A 22463-nucleotide genomic window follows, 5' to 3' on the forward strand; every position below is an offset into this window, starting at 1 on the left:
AAACATAAAACTCTTGCTCTGGGGAAGCAAAAGTATCAAACAAATGACTTCTCAGAGACCCAGAGCAGCAGAACAAGCATGTGGGCTGAGGCAACTGGAGGCCTAGAGGGCTGCCTGTGAGCTGGCCTATTGTGGCTGCTGACTTGACGTCTAAGCATCGGTTTTCCTCATCTGTAGAATGGAGTTCATTCAAAAGTAGAGCATGGAGTCGTTACGGGAATTAAACAAAACAAACTGGCTTTAACTGATTAGATTATTTATCAAAACAATGTTCCTCATTAAAAATGATAACTGACGGTCTCATTTTAACACTAATAGGAACTGATATAATCTCAATAATAGGTTTTGAAAAGCTCTTATTTAGAGGAAGTTAAGCATCCACACAACAGGTGCTATTTGCTACTTTTCTCATTAATTCTCATACAATAACTAGTATATCATGCAGATGACATTACCCTTATGGCAGGAAGCAAAGAGGAACTAAAGAGCCTCTTGATGAAAGTGAAGAGCAGGGCGAAAAAATTGGCTTAAAACTCAACATTCAGAAAACTAAGATCATGACATCCAGTCCTATCCCTTCATGGCAAACAGATGGGGAAACAATTTAAACAGTGACAGACTTTATTTTCTTGGGCTCCAAAATCACTGAGTGCTGAGTGCTGAAGAATTGATGCTTTTGAACCGTGGTGTTGGAGAAGACTCTTGAGAGTACCTTGGACAGCAAGGAGATCAAATCAATCAATCCTAAAGGAAATCAATCTTAAATATTCATTGGAAGGACTGATGCTGAAACTGAAGCTCCAATACTTTGGCCACCTGATGCAAAGAGCTGACTCATTAGAAAAGACCCTGATGCTGGGAAAGATTGAAGGCAGGAGGAGAAGGGGCTGACAGAGGATGAGATGGTTGGATGGCATTACCTACTCAATGGATATGAGTCTGAGCGAGCTCTGGGAGATGGTGAAGGACAGGAAAGCCTGGGGTGCTGCAGTTCATGAGGTTGCAAAGAGTCACACACAACTGGGCGGCTGAACAACGACGACAACTGGTATGAACTTGCTCATCAAAACTGGAGACATGAGCAAGGCCTTGGGCTTTCTTGGGCTTGAAGATTAAGAAGCCACTGCAGCTTTGTTACAGTGCTGGTGTGGACCCGAGTGTCTTCTTTTGCCCTGCGGTCACTTGCCTGCTCCTCCCTTCTGAGTCCTTCCTCACTCTACATGGGTTTAGCAAGAAAAACACTTCCGAATTTCTCCTTAGACAATTTCCCTTGGAAGTTTTCTCCACCTGTCAACTTTTACCAGCTAAGTTACCGTTCTCTAAAGTGCCCCATGTTTATGGACTGAATTCGCATTAAATGTACGTGAGTAGTTTGCCTTGAAAACGGCTCTTAGAAGGCTCCCAGCTCATTCAAAACTTGTGTCAGATGAAAATAAAAAATTAAGGATGTTACCTTTAAAGTGTTTAAACAGATGAGGACACCCATATGAAACAGACAGAATTCTCTACCATCTAAAGAGCTCCCCAGGGCTCCCCGTAAGAGGGACCACTGCCTGTCACAGTTTTCACTAAGTCCTGCTGTCAGAGCCTCAGGCCCTGTCTGTCAGTAGTTTCCCTGACACCAGCGTCCCTGGATCCACAGGCTGTCACCAAATAGAAATGGACATGGAAGGGCCCTCCCCTACTTCCTACATCCCCTGCCCTCTCTCAGGTGTGCCGACACATGGACCTCCTGAAGATGCAGTTAGGGAGAGGGAAAATTATTGCCTTCATCTCTAAGCTACTAAAATTTTCCTTAAGTTTTGAAACGGAAATATTTTGTTTAGTCATAAAAATGCAAAATATCTTTCCAACAGCAAATCCAATTCACTCCACACACTGTTATACTATTCACCCTGTTACACTATGAACGTTCAGTGAATCACCAATGAAAGTTCCAGAAGCACACTCGTCCCTCCTTCCTTGATGTGGTGCTCAAAATCCAGCAGGGTCCAGGGGTCTCAGCCTGGCCTCCTCCTTTCCCTAAGCTCCAGGACTGCTGACTCAAGGGCTCAGCAGGGTTACCTTTGCCCAGCCGCTCTCCATCGACAGGGCATTTATGCGCAGTGCAAATCCCTCTCCAGGGATGTCTGTGAACTCTCGGCCAACAAAAGTCTGTCTAACTGAATAAACCGACTCGGAGAGTCAGCAAATGGTCTACTTGTTGGACATGAAAAGAGAGCCTTCTCCCCATAGCCATGCCCTCTCTTTTGGTTTTCCTGCTCCCCACTGATTTCTCCAGACCCTAAGAAGCAGATGTGAAGAAGTAGAAAGGAAAAGCATGAAAGGAAACAAAGGCATATGACACTCCCTCCCCCTCCCAAAGAATCTCTGACCAGTAATGATAGGGTTGCCAGATGGAAGCGGGACTATATTACAACCACAGCCTTCTTAGTGCCTTAGGAGTTGTAATCAAACTCTAAACGTAGAGGTAGGCCATCCAAACCAGCCCATGTACCCTCTAGAGGCTCGTCTGGAAACCACACTCTCCACCACACTGTCAAAGCACGGATCGCATTTTGCCATTAGGAACACAAAACTGTAATTCTGGATGGCATTCCTGACCAAGGACTCCAAGCGAAAAAATGCTACAGATGGCCTGCAGCGACCTAGAAGGAGGCTGTGGTGTGACACGCTCAGTGGCTGTGGAGCATGAGTTTAGCTCTCTCATATTATGTGGGATATGCATGTGCCTCATATGTGTGGGATAGCCCAGGGATCACATCATGTCTCTGCACTGGCATGCAGAGTCTTTACCACTAAGCCACCAGGGAAGCCCCCAGAGCTTTCTTTTTAAATACATTTAAGAGGCTGTCAGTGCTTAAAGCAAGGGGCTTTCCAGGTGGTGCAGTGGTAAAGAATCCCTTTGCCAGCGCTGGAGATGCAAGAGACTCAAGTTCGATCCCTGGGCTGGGAAGATCCCCTGGAGAAGGAAATGGCAACCCACTTCAGTATTCTTGCCTGGAAAATTCCAAGGACAGAGGAGCCTGGTGGGCTACATACAGTCCATGGGTTCACAAAGAGTTGGACACGACTGAACACACACACACACACACACACACACACACACACACAGAGTGTTCCAAGCTGCCCCGCAGAGGGCTTGTCACTAATCTGAAAGCCAGCTGGGCTCTTACTGATGCTTTCACTGTCCAGAGAATGGCTGATTTCCTGGTGCCCATTACTTTCATTAGGGGCTCTTTATCAAAGCAAACACTCTAGTAAATATGCTTATTACATTCCATTTTTTATTTTAGAAATCAGGGTTTTTAAAAAACTTAACTTATCCACATTTTATGTCCTTCGGTGCCTTTAAGAGCCCAGCAGGCCTTCACTTAAATAAACAAACCATTAGGCTAAGACACTCTGTCTAAATGGGCACATTAGCAGGTTAATAAATCTATAGTCACTTAAGGATTTTAGCCTTGACAAAGATACTCCAAGGGGAGAGAAATTAAAAAGATACTAGTCTAAGGAAGCCCCTGTACCAATGACCAGTGCATATACACTGAAATATTTACTCTCCTCTGATATTCCTGGGTTCTGCAGGAATTTAGATTAATCATCCTTAGATTAATCACCCAGGCTCTATCCTGGGTCAGGAGGGAAGATTTTCGTGGCCTGGTTAACTACTGGGGACTTTTTCCTAGTATGGGAGGAGGAAAGCAGGAATATTTGTTGGTGGGGGGGCGTTTGAGAGCTAGCGTGTAGGTTTACTGAGCACCTCCTTGAGCCCTGAGCCCCCAGGCAAGAGAGGAGGTGGAGGGAATGCCCCCTGCACTGCCGCAGAGACTCACGCACCTCCATTTTTCCTTCATCCATTCACTGGACACATGTTCACACAGTAGGACATGTGCTACACGCAATAATGAGACATGGTCCCTGCCTGCAGGGAGCTAACAGTCCAGCAAAAAAGGCAGTTGGACAGGCAGAGGAAATTTCATGTTGAGGCAAAATGCTTTCTCCCCTCATCGTCCTTCGAGACTTGCATGATGTACCCCTGCCTCTCTCTGTGAACCTAACCTCTACCACTTGCCCCTACCCCACTCCCGTGGCTGCAGCCTCACTGTCCCTTGAATAGGCTGCTCTTGTTCCCAACTCAGAGCCTCTGCACTTGCTGTACCACCTGCCTGGAGCAGTCTTTTTTCCACTTCATGAGGTCTCCCCTCAGATGTCACCTTTCCCAAGAGGTCTCCTCTAGCACCCACCTAAGAAAGGATCCCTTCCACCGCCTCTCTATTTCCGTTTTCTTAATAGCACACTTGTCAATGCTGGATTAAGCCAGCTTTGGACCATCCATCAGAATGTAACAGGCGGGAAGATAGGACCTGTTTTCTTTTCACGGCAGCTTCCCCAGAACAATGCTTGGGGCCAACGAGGTGCTCAGGAAAACTTTACTTGTAAGTAACTGCTGTGATAAGAGAGGTACAGCAGGTAAGAGGAGTGACGTATGTGGGAGGGAGTTGGTCAGATCTGGGAAGGAGGAGGTTACAGAGGAGAGAAAGCAGAGAAAGCAGGGAGAAGAGGCTGCAGAAGGCCCATCAGAATGCTGAGTGAGCAGCTTCTCGATGCTGGCAAAACCTTGGCAAAAGGCTAAAGAGGTGAGAAAGAGCACCCATGTCTGGCCTTCAACAGGATCTGCTAAACTCTCCTCCAGCGAAAGTTGCCCTAGAACCCCTCCTCCCTGGAAACCAGAGCAGCGGAGGGAGAGGTATCGATGAACGGCGCCCTCTTGTGGCCAGAATTCCCTGAACAGGGTGCTCAGACTATGGCTTTAGTGTCTGGCCCAATACCTGCTTTCTCTGATTCTGCTTCTCCCTTCCTTTTACCCAAACCAAACGAACAGACAGACAGAAAGACAACCACCCAGTGAAGCAGAGTTGATCCTTTGGTAATACCGCTCCTTAGACTTGCCATTTGGAAAGAGTTTGTCTTGTTTAAAGGTTGGGGCTCCTGAGCACGTCCCACGTCTTCAGCGCACGACACAGCAGCCTGGCAGCAGGCTTACAGCCAGGGAGCCTGGTCCACACTCCAGCTGTGGCCTGGGGCCACACAGAGTGGACAGAAAGGCCAGGCCTGGGCAGCTGAGGCAGAGGCCGGGACAGTGGTCGGCGCTGCATGGGATAAACGCCTCCACTGCGGTCATCTCCCACCCTCTGAGCCACCACAGAGACTGCAGTCAAACAAGCTGCCAATAAAGTAAGAAAAACTCCATGGCTGAGGCTAGTGTGGGACGTGGACCAGAGCCCCCCGGGTGCCCTGGGCATGGAGCCAGGGGTGTCACTGTGCCAGGCTCGGCCTCCCCGATCCTGTGCAGACAGCCCAGCGCTGCGGCCGGAGCATGGCCACGTCTTACAGCCTCCTTCACCATTTATGGTAGCTGAGCCTCTGTTTGGCCTTCACAGGCCAGTCAAACCCCACACTGGGCGGCGGGTGGGGGGGTGGGTGGGCTGTAGGGGTGTCCTGCTCACACAGGGCTGTTTTCAGAGCAGATCCAAACAGGCTCTGGCAGAGTCCTTGACAGGACCGCACTGTTTCTGCTTTGAAACATGCTCGGGTGGGCAGCCGTCCTCCCACAGACCTAGGGGGCGAGGGGGATGGCCCCAGAGTCTTCTTGCCCCTCTTCTGGGGACCCCCACCTCCACTGGGACTGTTAGCTCAGTGGGGTCCCTCTAATCCAATCTAAACACAGGCAGCCCAGGACAGGCTCTGGATCAGCAGGGCCCTTGGTTGAAGCCAGCCAGGGAGGCTGAGACCACGCAAGCATCATGCACCTCTCCGGCCCCCTCCACCACCACCACTTTGGGGTAGGCCTTTTGGACCTCCAAGGAGAGCCCAGGGGTGGGGGAAGGTGGGAGCAGCGACCCTGGCCTGGATCTGCGATTTCCCCAGACCCCTCAATCAGCCATGAGTGAGATCCACGAGGAAAGAACAGGTGGAGTGTAAACTAGAATGAGGCTGACAAGCTCCTGGGGCCACAGGCAGGCAGGGGTGCGAGGAGGAGGGCCTCCCGGGAAGAGGCAGAGCCAGTCCCCAGGTGGTGACTCCACACCAGGCCCTCCGGAGGAATCGCAGGGGCACCCGAGAGGCGGGAGAGCATGTCCTCCTCCTAGGCAGACAGGCTGTCAGCGCCATGCCTTCATCCCTTGGGGGTGACACTGCCTAGCCCCTGCGGTGAGGGTCATCCCCACTCTGGGGCCAGGGGACTTGCCTTCTGGAAAAGGACAGGGAGTGAGCAGGGGCTTGGAGATCTGGGTTCCAAAGGCCAGTGTGGCTCACAAGGCAAGTGACGTTGACTTCTTGAGGAAGATAGGAAAGATAGGAAAGCGCTGCCCCCCCCAACCCCGCTTCCGGGGTTTCTGAGAATCGAGAAAACACAGGTGGGGTGATAGTATCTAGCGAGGTAACCAACATATGATGTTCCCTCCCCCTTTTCAGCGAAACCACCTCTAAGACCCCCTGGAAGGCTGCTGCTCAGATACAACGAGACTCTCCCCAAGAGGCTGAGCCTGGGGGAGCAGAGCCGGATGGCGTGTCTCCTACTGAGCTGCTGGCAAAGCAGGGCATGCCGCGCCAGGTCTAAGCACTCAGTCCCCAGTCACTGTGGGACCTGGGGGCCCGGGCCCAGCTGAGGGTGGGGAATCAGGCTTACCTGAACACCCTGCCTAAGAAGACCTTCTCCAGCTCTGTCACCATGCCTGCCAATACCACAGCCCAGACAGCCGTCTTGAGTCTGTGTCTCCCCCCTGGGACTTCTGGGACTAAACATTTGGCACTGACCAATGCATGACGACCATGCTAATCAGATTCCTGGACACCAGGCTGCTGAGGTGCAAGAGCAAGCTTGGGAGGGAGGAGCGAGGGCAGAGGGAACAGGGGACAAACTGGCTCTCTGGAAGCCTCAGTACTGGCACCTGTCACCTGGTGTCCCCCAGTGGCCCCCAGTGTATGAGGGGTCATTTGTGAGAGCTTGAGTCCTACAGGAACTCGTCCTCTTCCAGTGAGTGTGGTGTTCTGCCTATCAGAATGGAAGCTTCTCAAACCAAGGGAGTCTTTGCCTCTTTCCCCTGCATCTTCCCTCAGCCACAGTGGGGTGAGGGGTGGAGGACTGGGCTTGCACGTCCATCTCCGGTGGCAGACCCTGGACACTGTGAGCTCCTGGAGGCCATTGCCTCCACCTGCCTGCCTTCAGGTATGGTGCCCTTTCTCCAAAGCAGATGTGCAGGAAAGGTGCTTCTAGAGGGCTGCCCAGAGGCTCCTACCCTGGACAGTGACGCGGGCGCTGCAGGACACCCGCCCCGCGGTGTTCTCGGCCAGACAGGTGTAGGTGCCATCGTCCTCTGGGAGGGTGTCCTGGATGTGGAGCTCGGCCACGCCAGCCTCGCAGGTGGAGCGGGCATACTGGATGGGCTGTCCTGGGGAGGGAAGCACAGGAGGGCTCAGGCCAGGGGGCAGCCGGCAGAGGGGTGGGAGTCCTGTCCTCAGCAGGGTGGCTGCTGTCATGAAGCTGGGGTTCCCCACACTTGCTCAGGCCCACTGAGGGCTCATGATGTGTTAGGACCACCCCTAGCCAGCTGGACAGAGGCTCAAGGGGGAGAGAAAGAGGCAGGAGCCAGGGAGGCAAAGGAGAGGGGGTGATTGTGAGGGTGGAGGAGTAAGACTGGGGCTGGTAGGACTTGGGGGAGAGATTCTGGAGGCATTTAGAATACAGGTGGGAAAGGGACAGAATTCTGTGCATTCTGTTTAAATAAATAGTCCCCAGATACACATCCTAGACTTCACATTATTCTAAGCCTGGAAAGAATCTCACAGGGTCACCTGGCCCACAGCCCAGCCTCAGGCAGAATGGACCTCACCCAGACTGCACATGAGGCTCCCAGCTCCTTTTAGATGTTTCCAGAAACAATGAGCTTATTTCCCACTGCAGATATTTATCAGAAGCGATTCTGCGCCCTCAACCTAATGCTGCAATGAGTTGCATTTTAGGATTCACAGAAAAGATAAAGACAGGGGAATAAAAAAAGCAACTCTGGCCCCTTCTTCCAAGGGTCCCTTGCGTGAGAGGCCCTTTATTTAGGTCCCATAAAGTTCTACATGGAGACAGAAGTGTGTGCCATGAAATTCAGTGGTTTCTTTAATGCTATATGTTCCCAGGATTTTATTATCTCAGGATGTGAGCTTTCATTTCCAGGAAAAAAGAAAATTTCATTACTGAAGGTCCTGGCCTTAGAGCAGAAATGTGTCCATTCACCATAAAGGAAGCAACTGTCAGCTCCTTCCCCTGTCAGCCCCAGGGTCCTGGTTTGCACTTCATAAAACAGGGAGTGGGCAGTGGGAGAGGGAGAAAGTGGTCTTCTCTGCACAATGCAATGTTTTCTCCTGCTCATAGCAACACTCATATCTCCATGACAGAGACTGCCAAGCCAGCCACAGGGCCAGAGGGAAGACATTCCGCTGGCCCGATGCACTTCACAGAAGTGGGGCTGGGGGCTGGGAGAGCCAAGGGGCCACGATCCTGCTACTGTGAGGACTGAATACTGCTCTGTGTGTGGGTGTCCCTAAAAGCTCTTGTTTCTTGAGAATGCCAGTATATTCCCCAACTGCCAGCAAAGTGCCTCTGCTGTCGAAATCTGTACCGGCAAGCTGTTTGAGAGCTCCCCTTTTACTGGAGTATAGCTCATCTTGACTCCTCAAGCATGGGGTGCAACGGTGGCCCCAGAAAGTTGTTGGCTCAGGGCACTCAGGATTGGGTGACTCAGCTCCAAGACTGGTAAAACCAGGGTTGGCGGCCAGGGGTCCCTGACTTGTGCATGATCGCCCTCTAGCGGGATCAGTGTGAGAATACCAAGATTCACCAGTCTTTCAGTCTGGAGAGGCGTAAATCAGAGGTCAGCAAACTCCTGCTCCTAGGCCACATCCCACTTGAAGCCTGTTTTTGTACAGCCTGAAAGTTAAGGATAGTTTTTACATGTTTTAAATGCTGGGAAAAAAATCAAGGGAGGGATATTTCGTGAAGTGTGAAAATTATATGAATTCGCATTTGTCTATAAATAAGTTTTGTTGTGTTTATTTACATATGGTCTCTGGCTGTGCTTTGTGCTATGACAGCAGAATTGAGTAGTTGTGACAGAGACTGTGTGGCGTGCAAAGCTAGACACATTTCCCATCTGGCCCTTTATAGACAATCTTTCTTGACGCCTGGCCTGGACCCTGAGCCAAGCAGGAGGGAAATGCTCTTGTTCAGATCTGTTCCTAGCCCTAAACATCCGTGCTGTGTTCCAGCTGCAAGGAAGCCACCTCTGTGCCGATAGTCGTGGGATCCAACAGGAGCTCTGTCAGTAGTAAGGGGTGGAGGGGGAGACCCCCATTCTCACCTCTCTGCCCAAGAAGTCCACAGATAGGGAGACAGCAAGGCAAGTTCCTACGCTGACTAAAGATCATTTCTAGCAAAGCCTGAGCAAACTATACTGACGAGGCAGGCTCATGGCAACATGGCGACAGTGGAGAGATGCCTGGGGACTATTTGGTGCACGGTGATGGGCTCTGATCCCTTAAAGCGTTCATTCCATCAGCTGCGAGAGCTGGTAGAGACCCTAAACCTCTGTTTCAATCCATCTCCTCACCAATAAAGAGGCTGATGCCCAGGGCAGTAAAGTGGGGCGTCCAGGGTCACCCAACCATTCAATACAGAGGAGGACAAGTGCAGGAGCCCATTCAGCCTCCCCTAAGGTCTCCAAAAAGCAGACCAATTCAACTTCATCAATTTTATGGACTATTTCAGCTCTAGTGATAGAGTTCTCCCATACATACTTTTGGAATTTAAAGGCTTTTTTCTTTAAAAAAAAGAGAGAGAGGATGATAATATGTAATAATTATTTTTTTGTCCAAAGGACTTTACTTGGCAAAAAGAAAGTTGAGATGTTTCTATAGGACTATATTGTTAAAAAGAATTACTGGTCTATGAACCCCTAAACCACCTTCCACTAAATAAAAGGCAAGATCCCAAGAGCAACTGCTAGTGTGGTTCATTAATTTGTGGGGTTTTTTGTTCACTTATTGACTCAACAAATATTTATTGAGAACCTACTTGTGAGCCTGGCTGTACGAAAAGAAGCTAAGTTGCTTGTGCACCTATGTGCCAGGCATCTCATTAAAGAATCTAATTTGACTTTCACAATCACCACCCTGAAAGGTAGGTGGCCTCATTCTCGTCTTGTAGATGAGGAGCTCAAGGCTCAGAAAGGGGTAAAACTTGCCCAGCGTCCCCAGCCAGGCATTGGCAGACTCCCAGGTCCCATGCTCGCTCTATACTCCATGCTTCTTTCTCATGCATAAATGATTCAGAGTGATACATGCGGAAGCTAAGCAGGAATTCAGGCAAGGCCAAAGGCTCGGGAGGCTGGAGCAGGGGGTCTCACCATTGAGCAGCCAAGTGATTCGAGGCAATGGGGTCCCCTTCACTGAGCATTGCAGCACAAAGTCCTGACCCTCAACGACAGTGCAGTCCTTCAGGGCACTGGAGAATGATGGGGCCACCTCCACCACGGCTGGCTCTGTGAGGGCAAAGGACAAACAGACAGTCTCAGATCACCACTGGCCCAGGCTGCAGATTGACCCCAGGCAGCCACCTCACTGCCCTGGGCACCCACGGCTTGCTTTCTCAGTGGCCTGGCTTTGCCTCATCCATCATCACACAGGGAAGCAGGCAGTACCACCATGTGGAGACTTGGAGCCTGAAGCAGAGTGACTCCAGGGCCTTTTTCTTCATCACAAGACACTCCACGTCTGGCAGTACTCAGAACCGGGCCAGCCTCTTCTCCTCCAGGACACAGGTCCCTCCTGTCTTGTCTGGACTTTCACTGTCCTGGAGCATCCACTGAGCTCCTTCATCCCCTTATCTTGGCCTAATTCTACTTTCTCCTGTCTTATATTGTCATTGATGATTCCCATCAGACCCTGCACACTTTTTTTTTTTAATTTTAAAAATCCTTGGCTGAAATGTTTCATTAGATTGAAAACATGGATAAAATAGATTTTCTAAGGAGAACATAAATCATCTAAACGGACTCAACAAACAATTTATAGGGACGTCCCTGGCAGTCCAGTGGTTAAGACTTTGCCTTCCAATGCAGGAGGTGCAGGTTCGATCCCTGGTTGGAGAGCGAAGACCCCACATGCCTTGTGACCAAACACCCAAAACATACAACAGAAGCAATACTGTAACAAACTCAGTAAAAACTTTTAAAACTGGCCCACATTTTAAAAAAGTCTTGAAAAACACACACACAAAAATCCCCAACAATATATGTATACATTAGAAGTATACCGTTATGGTTTACTCAAAAGATACAAGGATGAACACTAAAACACTGTACGTAACAAAAAGACCCTGAACACTCTTGTGAATATCTTTTTACTTGGAAAGACCACATGCCCACTGGTGAGGACATTTCAACTTTAAATTATTATAGTTATTTTTTTTTCAAGTCCAAGACAGGATCAAATGACAAGGACTTACACGAGTTCTCGTTTTCTAATCTAGACCAGTAGTTCAGAGCACTGAGGGCCTCAATCCCCATTTTCATTGAGAACCACTGAGCTGAACTCTATAGAAGACTTCTATATAGGTGAGTTGGGGAACATTTTGCTTGGGGGCCATAATTAAGAGCAATGGGGATAGAAAATCTTTTCTACAACAACCAGAACATGCTGCAGGAGTCAAGGTGGCTGATTTAAGGCAGCTGGGTTTTGTGATGAGACGATAGCCCACTGGCACTCTTCAGAGAAGCTATTCAATAGAGTGATGAGGGGAAAACTCTATTATATTGAGAGTACAAAGGTTTTAGGGCAAAAACTAATATTCGAGGGCTTACTAGGTACTTTTCCGGAGGTGACGTGACAGTGCCACAAGACTGCTATCTTTACTCGTTTTACAGATGAAGTTAATAATTTCCCAGAGTCAAGCCCAGCGATAAAGTAAGGCTTTACACCCAGTTCTCTGACTCTACGTCCACACCTCCTCCTCTAGCCCAGGGGTACCCTAATAGGACAGCAGGCAGTGGGGACACAGCTACAGTCAGCATGTGGTGCATCTGAATGGACAGGTACAGAGTGAAGGGATGCCAGCTTACCTAGGCAGGTGAGGGGAGACACCACCTCCACCCCTTTGCTCCCAGGAGGCATCAACTTCCCTCAGTACAGAATCCCCTTAGGAGGCACTGCAAACAACATGGGCTTTTGTGTCAGACCAACATGGGTTAGGAATATGCTTTTTTACAAGGCATGGGACCTTGAGCAAGTCGCTTAACCTCACTACAGCTCAGTATTCTCATTGGAATATGGGTGTAACTGATTATCTCTTAAGATTGTTGAGATAACCAAATGAAGTCATGCCAGTAAAGTCTTTAGCATAAAGCTTGACTCATTGAACAAGCTTTCAGGGCGGTGTTAGCTCTTATCAGCAGATGGAAGCTGGGCACACAGATTGGACTAGCAGCAAGTTTGGGGGTAAAAGAAGTATAGAGAAAACTTGGGAACTTAAGGGGCAGTGAGGCAGAGGGAAGATTTGCTTCTCCTTTTTAGATGAGGTGAGACCAGATCATGCCTGTAGGGAGGAGAAAGGGGTCTCCAGATAAGGTGAGGGGGAGAGACTGAAGAGATGGTGGGAAGGTCAATCATTATCAGACCTGATTTCTTATGGGTCTGGGAAGGATGGAAGGAGAAGTCTTGGTAAGGGAAGCGGGCAGCTTTTCTGCAGTGATAGGAAGAAGGAGAAAGAGGTGTAGCCTGGTGAAGCCTTCTGGAGACTTCAGAACAGCTAAGGAGAAAGGCAGGCAAGCCAGACTTCTGGGATGCAGGACTTAGGACTCCCATTAAGTTCTCCACCAGACAAGGAGCAAGAGCCCTGGCAAAGTACTCAACATCAGCTTTCTGAGAACTCTGAAAATTAACCAAAGACGTGCAGCATTCTGAGGAACTTTCATTCTAAAGCAATCATGAGGCTGAATCTTGGCAAGAACAGCAAGCTTTGTGGCATGCCCAGTTCCCACCCTCTCCCTCAGCTCTGCAATGGCTTAAAAATCAACATTGTCTTCCACTCCCAACTTGTGTAGGTACAGGCTCGAGGCATAGTTTCCATTTAATAATAATAGCTAATGCTCCAACCAAAGTCTGTTGTTTTTTAACCTTTGGTGGCCAGGAGGCCAAGAGAGTCCCCCACCCTAACACATAGCCCTGAATGATGAAGGTCAGGTTTCCTGACCTGAGACCTCTGCCTACAGGTACTCCCACCTCCAAATGAATGGGTAATATTCCTTGCAAAGGAATTCACAAATGTAGTAAAATTCCCAATTAGGAAGCAAGTCAATAGTACACAGTGAAAAACAAGACTATCTCTCACCCTTTCCTACAGACTCCTACTTTCTCTTCCTAAAGGAAATTGGGGGCCTTCCCAGAAATGTTTATGCACATACAAGCATCAGTTTCCTTTATGTACATGGATTTTTTTTTTCCCCTTTACCGAAAGCAGCATGTGATACACACGATCCTCTCTGCACTTGGCTCATCCCCATACTAACATATCTTGGACAGGTCTCACCACCAGAGCCTACAGGTCAGGCCCATTTGTTCCACTGGCTGCATGGCATCCTACTGTCTGAATGAACTAGGTTCCTTTTTTAGAAACATTTATTATAACAAATTTCAAACACACACAAGAGCAGACAGAAACACACAAAAGTTGTATAGTGCATCATCATATACTTGTTTTTCAACTTTCATAATGGCCAGTCTCACTTCATTCATACCCTACACCAAGTCCCAACACACATGGATTCTGATATGATCAGAAATTCTATCATTTCACTAGTAAGTAACTCAACTTACATATATAAAATATGCAGACTTTGAAAAGAATAACCACTGATTCCATCATCACATCTTAAAAATAGCACTAATTCCTTTATATTGAATATCTTATCAATGCTCAAGTTTTCCTGATTTTCTTATAAAAAATTTTATATCAATTTTTATATCAACCAGGATCGATCATGCAAAGTCCAGCTACTGTGATTATTGGTGTCTCCTGTGTCTTTTCATATAAGTTTCCTACAGGCTGTCCCTTCTTTCCTTTTTGTTTGCAATTTACTTGCTGAAAAAGTTAGTAACGGTTATTTGTCTCATAAGTTTTCCAACAGCCTGTAATGTGCTGGCTCTACCCCTATGGTTTACTAATTTCCTCAACAGTAGGACATGGCCTGAGGGTCCCTAAACAGCAGTTAAAGTAGGGGGAAATCTCACAGAGAGATAGGTGGGTGCAACATCTATTTCTGCTTTATTGACTATGCCAAAGCCTTTGACTGTGTGGATCACAATAAACTGTGGAAGATTCTTAAAGAGGAGGGAATACCAGACCACCTGACCTGCCTCTTGAGAAATCTGTATGCAGGTCAGGAAGCAACAGTTAGAACTGGACATGGAACAACAGACTGGTTCCAAATAGGAAAAGGAGAACGTCAAGGCTGTATATTGTCACCCTGCTTATTTAACTTCTATGCAGAGTACATCATGAGAAACGCTGGGCTGGAAGAAATACAAGCTGGAATCAAGATTGCCAGGAGAAATATCAATAACCTCAGATGCATATCTGAGATGCATATCTCAGATGACAGTACCCTTATGGCAGAAAGTGAAGAGGAGCTAAAAAGCCTCTTGATGAAAGTGAAAGAGGAGAGTGAAAAAGTTGGCTTAAAGTCCAACATTCAGAAAACGAAGATCATGGCATCTGGTCCCATCACTTCATGAGACATAGATGGGGAAACAGGGGGAACAGTGTCAGACTTTAATTTTGGGGGCTCCAAAGTCACTGCAGATGGTGATTACAGCCATGAAATTAAAAGACGCTTACTCCTTGGAAGGGAAGTTATGACCAACCTAGACAGCATATTCAAAAGCAGAGACATTACTTTGCCAACAAAGGTCCATCTAATCAAGGCTATGGTTTTTCCAGTGGTCATGTATGGATGTGAGAGTTGGACTGTGAAGAAAGCTGAGCGCCGAAGAATTGATGCTTTTGAACTGTGGTGTTGGAGAAGACTCTTGAGAGTCCCTTGGACTGCAAGGAGATCCAACCAGTCCACCCTAAAGGAGATCAGTCCTAGGTGTTCATTGGAAGGACTGGTGCTAAAGCTGAAACCCCAACACTTTGGCCACCTCATGCGAAGAGTTGACTCATTGGAAAAGACCCTGACGCTGGGAGGGATTGGGGGTGGGAGGAGAAGGGGACGACAGAGGATGAGATGGCTGGATGGCATCACCAACTCGATGCATATGAGTTTGGGTGAACTCCGGGAGTTGGTGATGGACAGGGAGGCCTGGTGTGTTGCGATTCATGGGGTCACAAAGAGTTGGACACGACTGAACAACTGAACTGAAGTGAACTGAAGACTATTGAAAACAGTTTTGTTACAGTAGGAAAAAACTGGAAACAGTCAAAACAATCTAAATGGAAACAACAACGAGGCCATGGCTAGACATCATTCTAGGAAATATATAGTCATTACAAAGCATGTTTTCAAACGCCATACAAAGCATAGAAAGAAATAATACTGAAAAATGCCTGTGGAACATGAGCAAATTAGAACAGCAGGCAGTTTACAAACGGCATAATGCCAAATTTATTTTTAAAAAGGTAAAAAAAGCTTATTTCCGAGCCATACGATTGCACATGGTTTAAATTCCTCACACTGCACATCCACTACTTTAATAAACAGATCCTACAATGAGCAGAAGAGAGGGGGCACCCACATCACCTCACGTCACTCTAAGTGTGTCTGTCTGGCTCAAAGTGAGCCCTCAGACAGGCACCTGAGGAGCTAGAGAAAGGTAGCTCACAGCTGGGCTGGGCCTGTCTATTCTGAGGTGATCCTGCTGTGAATTCCCATCAGGAATCACTCCCTTGGAGCAATGACTTTGACCTTAGCCAGTAGGCAGGAATGATGCCTCTCTCGGGTGGTACCCCCTGGGCAGGGGACTGCAGGAGACGACACTGATCCCATGTGTGAAGCACCCCACGAAAGGTCCTCCCACAGAGAAGCCAGGGGGCCTTGAGGGACGTACTCACTTTTCACCAGGAGGCTCCAGTGACAGGACGCCTGGCCTTGGACATTGGCGGCTGTGCAGCTGTAGCTCCCGCTGTCCTGGGCCCGGGCTCTCCACAGGCAGAGGTAATGCTTCCCTCCAGCTTCATAAACCTCGATGCTGCCCTCTCGACTCCTCACGGGGACACCGTCCAGGAACCAGGTCACTTCAGGTTTTGGGATCCCTGAAACTACAGGGCCAGGTGAAGGACATGAGGCCCCCAAGAGTGCTTGTGGGGTGGGGTGGGTGATGAAGGGACTGAGCCTGAGGGCGGGCTCAGCTGGTATGCCACTGCCCTCTGGCTGGAACCCACTGGTTTACCCTTCCCTTCCTCCCCAAGACAGAGAGGCCGGGGCCCTTCAGGAGGAGGGATGCCAAGTGACACACCCAGCTTCCAGACCAGCCAGAGCCTGCAGAAGGGAGGATAGAGATAGGGACCCTGGGGTTTCTTCCTGGTGGCCATGGTGGTAATGGGTTTTCCATGGTGAGGGCTAAAAATCAGGGCTAGGGTCAGTGCTCTCTTCAACCATGAACAAAGCGCCACTGCAGGGAGCATCTCCTGAGGGCAGACCCCTATCAAGTGCTTCGACGGGTGGCCTCTAGTCCCCCTAGAGGCTTGGATGCCTCTAGTCCAAGGCGATGGTGGGTACAGGAGGCTCTGACCACTGAGCTGAAGGAAGGGAGTGCTCCCCCCGCAAACCCCGGGAGCTACCATATGCATACCAGAGACCCCAGGCCGCTCTACTCACCCTCGCATCTAAACTCGACTGGCTGATCTTCACTGACCTCCTGGCTCTGGGGCTTGTTCTCAAATTTGGGAAACGTGGTGTCCCTCTGGCTCTCCATGGGGACCTTCCTGGTAGCAACCTTGCCCATGGTGTCCTGGCTTCCCAGGCCTGACCGCCTGGTGGGGAGGGCGTCTGGAGCGGCCACAGCTGGCTCCTCCCTCTCTTCTCTGGAGGGACAGGGGGTGCCTGGGACTGGAGCTCTGGGCTCCAGCTGGACTTTTGCCGCCTGCAGGGTGATGGTGCTGGAGGTCTTCTGCAGGACGGGGGTCCTCTGGCCCTTTCTGGGGGAGTCCCCCAGCGGCTCCAGGTCAGATTCCCTGGGAGGTTGAGGCTGGCTCCCTGTGGCCCAGGTCAGGGAGCCTCCTTGCTGGGTGCTGGGACGGTTTTTATCTTCGGCAGCAGCCACCAGGCCATCCGGTTTGGACCCCTGAGTGACTTCCTTCCTGATGTCTGTACCGGCCACCTTTGTTCCTCTCACAAGTGACCTGTTTGGTGGTGAGGGACGGAAGGTGGGGCAGAAGAAGAAGAAAGAGAACAGTCATCTAGTTACTCATCACAAGCACGGGCTCCAGGAACCAAGAAAGCCCACAAACTAGGACAGAGTAAGAGCGAAAGTCTTTCTCTGCAGTTGGCTCAGTTTCCAGCCCGAAGACAAGCAGGTGGGTTCTGGCCTTGAACATGGAGGGCATGCTTGCAGAGCAGCGCCCTTCCTAAAGATGGCTAACTAGTAAAGACACTGAGCAGGGTCTTCAGGAGTCTCAATACTGACGGCAAGCCTGGCCCAGAACCCAGGTAGCAAATTACAGTAGAAAATGAAACATTCCAAATAAAACAACGCCCCTCAAACAGGTGGTTCTCCCCACTATATGATGACTCAGAAACTGGCATTTCTTGATTACAATCCCTCTCTTCTAACAGGGCATTTCGAGATGGACCGATGACAGTCACAAAGCCTACACATACCTATCGGAATTGTCCAAACCTGGAAAAAGAGAGAAGGTAGAAAGACGGTAAGTGGAATGTTGTATACACCAGGACCGGGAAGTGATAAAACAAGAATCTCTCATTTATGACAGAGTTTGGCTTCCTGAGCGCTCAGCATCCCCTGTGGCCCTCGACCCCGTCTCCTTTCAGCTCCCCTGGTCCTGAACTTCTTGAGTTAATCTGATAAACTCCTCTGAGCCCTGCAGACACTGTTAAGTTTCCAGCGCTGCCCTGGGCCTTTGCTACGGCCTCTGCTGCCCCACCCTGGGCACAGTAGCTTCCCGTTCTCTAGCCCGAAGAAGGAAACAAAACCCACTGGAGAGATAAACGAAAATAAACACCTACCCAAAACTTCAAACCCACACAGTTCCACTTGCATGTAGCCCTCTGTAGAACCCCTCAAGGTAATCATTTTTGACAAATACCTGCTTCATTTTAAAACGTACAGAAAAAGTAATTTTATTCAGTTCTTCAAAGGAAAAAAGTACTATTACTAGATATATTTTTCTACCACATTATTTTTTCAAATGTTTTATCATGGAAAATTACAAAATATGCAACAGTACTGAGACGGATATGACAAACACTGAAAGCCAACACCCAGATTAGGGAAATAGCGACATTTTGCCAATCTTATCCACATCCCTCTGGTTTGTTTTTGAGGGACTTTTTCTGGGAGTATTTTCAAACAAACCCCAGGAAACACACCATTCTGGCATTAATTGCTTCAGAAGGGATCAGTTCTTTAATTCAGTGTTGAGGAAAGTAGAGGAGAGAGGCTAAAACGGTAGGATCCTGAGACTGTAGTGAGTTGTGAAGTCAAAGCCTATGGTCAGTAAAGGGTTTTTTTTTTCCTTAATGAAGTAGAGGAGAAAAGAAAATGCCAGCATGTATCGTATATAATACTCAAGATTGTTTCATGAAACTGGTTTTAGTAACATATGTGTATATGTATTTGTATATGTATACGTTTTTATATATTGCTTCCCTGGTGGCTCAGATGGTAAAGAATCCACCTGCAAAGTGGGAAAGTTGGGTTAGATTCCTAGGTTGGGTAGATCCCCTGGAGGAGGGCGTGGCACCCCACTCCAGTATTCTTGCCTGGAGAATCCCCATGGACAGAGGAGCCTGGCAGGCTATAGTCCATGGGGTCTCAAAGAGTCGGACACGACTGAGCAACTAAGCATACACACACACACACACACACACACACATACACACACACACACACACACCCTGGGTTGCAATGTAGAATAAATTTGTTTCTGTGGGTAGTAAAAAGAGCAAGGAGGGATACTTTCTGAGGAAGGAAGGAGATGGAGAAGAGGAAAGTCATAGAAGAGATAAGGGTAAGAAAGGAAAAAGAGAAAGTGAGGGTTGTTTTACTCCCTGATGCATAAATCCCAACCTACTCAAGGTTCCCACTCAAATGGAGTGACCTCAGTCATCCTCCCTGTCCACATATCCCAGTTTCCCCAGGCTGGACTTGGCAGAACCAAGGGGAATGGAATGGGGAGTCATACACAGAGAGATTTCAAGAGACGAGCTAATTGGGGCTGATGACTGGAGTAAGGAAGAGACAGGGGCCAAAGCTGGTCTGAAATGCCCAGTCCTGTGAGAAGGGAAGAGTTAAGTTGAGGGAGCACCTGATCTGAAGGACAGGGTGGACGCTGAGATAAATTTTAGGTTGGGTAAATACGAGGTGATGGGAAGACACTAGCAATGTGCACTCCTCCAAAAGGCAATTAGAAATGTAAATAACAAAGAAGTCTGAGCAAGAGGAAAAACTGAGCCCAGGTGCGCAGACATAGGTGAAGTATCTTCCTCCTCCGCTGCGTCTGTGCTGCCCGCCCACCCACTCTTCTGATTCAAGATGCTGACCCGGGGATGGATGCCTGAGTACGTAAGTGCGGCGCATGTAACACACAGATGTGTAATGAGCAAGCAGCTCCTTCCAGGTCCTTGAGGGGCCCCGGAAGGGACAGTTCTGCAATGGCCCTCCCACAGCCCTTGGATGGAGAGCTTGGACCGTACCTTGGATGGAGAGCTCAGCAGACATGGAGGCCTTCCCTGACCCGTTCACCACCATGCACGTGTATACTCCCACGTCATCTCGGGTGACGTCGTGGATTTCCAGGACTTGCATCCCATTCTTCTCGGACATAGACACACGAGCACTGGGCTGCAGGGGAACATCTCCCTGTGGACGGCACAGGCAGCTTGGTCAGAGAAACTGCTCACCTTTCAGCTCTGTCCTGTGTGCTGCCAATCTGCACGGGACAGACGCCAGGCACAGGCAGCAGGGCCCTCTGCTCTGGGCTCTGTCATCACACTCAGAGAGCAGCCTGAGGGCCACCCAAGGGCCCTGACTCTGCTGTATGGATGCGCTGTGGTGTTCCGTCCAGCTGAGAGCAGGTGCATGGAACCTGTTTGAAAGGAGTCCAAGTTTGAGGTGGAAAATTCTACATTCCTCGCTTTAGTTCTCCTTTGCCTCCCTCTTCCTTTTATAGATGTTCCAGGGTCAGAACAGGAGAATCAGGACACAGGGAAAAGGTGTCCATTGCTCATTTTTATCCAGGAGTTCCACCTGTGAAAAACCTACTCTCCCTGGCTTTGACCTCCTCGCTGCCCTGTTTACACCCACTCCTGCCCCTCTCCCTGCTTCCCCACCTCTGTTTTCACAGTGTCTAGCCCCAGTGATTGATAAAGCACTCCCACGTGGAGTCTCCCAACAGTATTTTGAGGTTGGTGGCGTTATCTCTGCCTCACAGATAAGGAAACCCAGGTTCTAAAAGACCAGTGTCTTGGCCAGCATCACATGCTCTGTGAATCAGGGAGCGATGGCTTGAAATCAGCCCCAGACTTCAAAGTCCACTCTCTTGATATGGTCAGGTCTGTCTTGGCTCAGAAGTTTTATGCTCGTCTGTGAGTGTGTGGATTACAGGACATTGTGGGCTGAGTGACAGGGAGAGTTATGTGCACAGGGACAAGAACAGGCAGGGCTACCAAACACAGGAGAAACTTGAGGGCCATCTACAGTCGAAGTGGCAGGGACTGATTGGGAAGACAGACTCCTACTAGCGCAGGGATCTCACCCAGAGTCAGGGCAGACAGAACCCTACCTTGAGCCACGTGACCTGTGGCTGGGGCCGGCCAGTGATCTTGCAGGAGAACCGCCCCATCTGTCCTTCTCTGACCACCGCTCGGCCCAGCTTGGTAGCAAATTTTGGTGGACATTCTCCCCAGATGCTAGGACGGGTCTCCATGGCAGGGGCTGCAAGTCTGTCCCTGGAGAAAGATCAGCAGGAAATCCCCAGCAATGCAGATCCTTTTCTGTCTGTCCCCACCCAAGTCACTTAAGATGGGCTCAGAAACCAGCAAAGGGAAACTTTCCCAATTCTGTGCCTCAAATACATTCCTGGAAAATATCTGTGGCACCAAAACCTATCTCCTCCACCTCCTGAGCACGCGGCTAGTCTTCAGTTACTAGCCCCTTGAATGTGTGCTCCTCCTCCCGCTCAGTTACTCACTCATGCTCAACTCTTTGTGACCCCATGGACTGTAGCCCGCCAGGCTCCTCTGTCCATGGGATTTTCCAGGCTAGAGTATTGGAGTGGGTTGCTATTTCCTACACAGGGGGTCTTCCTGACTCAGGGATTGAACCCATGTCTCTTGCAACTTCTGCATTGGCAGGTGGATTCTTTACCACTGAGTCACCTGGGAAGTCCAGTGAATTTAGGTACACCTGAATTCTACTGGACTCTGGCCAAAGTCTAAGTTTTGGCCAACAGACTGTGGACAGAAAGCAGAAGCACTATGTGCCACTTTTAGGCTGGACTGTTCAAAACCTCCTATGTGATTCTCTTCTGGCTAGATGCAGAGAGTTCTGCCGAAGAGATGATGGAGCCACAAAACGGAAGGAGCCTGGGTCCCTGAAATTTAGTTGGAAGGCTCTCCACTTGTCTGAGAAAATACGAACTGATTTTGCTTGAGTAAGAAAGAAACTTTCCTTGTGTTAAGCCTTTGTGATTGAGGGGCTTGTTTGTTACAGCAGCCATTTTTACTTACCCTTGCCAGTATAGGTTTACTCGCCATAAGGAAAGTCACATATTGATTGCCTCTTCTAAGTCTGCTTATTTTAGGTCCTCTGACTCTGGTCTTGGTTATTAGAGACTCCTGCAGACTATGGCCATATAGCCCACTTCCATTTAGTTGGATCGAAGGAGCGATCCACAGAGGCCACAGGGTTGGGAGGGCTGTGTGAATGACATGTCACACCCCAGTAGGCTCCTGCTTTAGTTATAACCTGAGGTGCTTGAGAAAGCTTGCTCCCCAGGCTGTTCTGTCCAGGCGAGCCAATCCAGCCCTTACCCTGGGTTGAACACCCCAGAACTTACCCCAAGGCTTTGGAAACAACAGGCTGGCCAGGCTTCTTCACAAAGCTCCCTGCAAGTAGGAAACAAAGAGAAAGGCTTGAAGAGCCACGTCTGAGCTACCAACTTGGAGCAACAGAAG

The 22463-nt window shown here is 49.2% G+C and overlaps 1 protein-coding gene across 5 annotated transcripts in view; it reads right to left on the reverse strand.

The window, feature by feature from the left end:
• MYLK (myosin light chain kinase) overlaps positions 1–22463 on the reverse strand; it is a 280492-nt gene that overhangs the window by 101489 nt on the left and 156540 nt on the right. For all 5 annotated transcript variants that reach the window (XM_069555329.1, XM_069555313.1, XM_069555320.1 and 2 more), the window contains 8 exons: positions 22346–22394; positions 21071–21236; positions 19983–20148; positions 17928–17946; positions 16926–17449; positions 16160–16366; positions 10458–10592; positions 7302–7454 (listed from right to left, as the gene is read on the reverse strand). In XM_069555329.1, the coding sequence (XP_069411430.1) occupies positions 7302–7454; positions 10458–10592; positions 16160–16366; positions 16926–17449; positions 17928–17946; positions 19983–20148; positions 21071–21236; positions 22346–22394 (1419 nt within the window). The remainder of the gene's footprint in view (positions 1–7301; positions 7455–10457; positions 10593–16159; positions 16367–16925; positions 17450–17927; positions 17947–19982; positions 20149–21070; positions 21237–22345; positions 22395–22463) is intronic.

This window comes from Ovis canadensis, chromosome 1, assembly GCF_042477335.2.
Source record: "Ovis canadensis isolate MfBH-ARS-UI-01 breed Bighorn chromosome 1, ARS-UI_OviCan_v2, whole genome shotgun sequence".
NCBI lineage: Eukaryota > Metazoa > Chordata > Mammalia > Artiodactyla > Bovidae > Ovis > Ovis canadensis.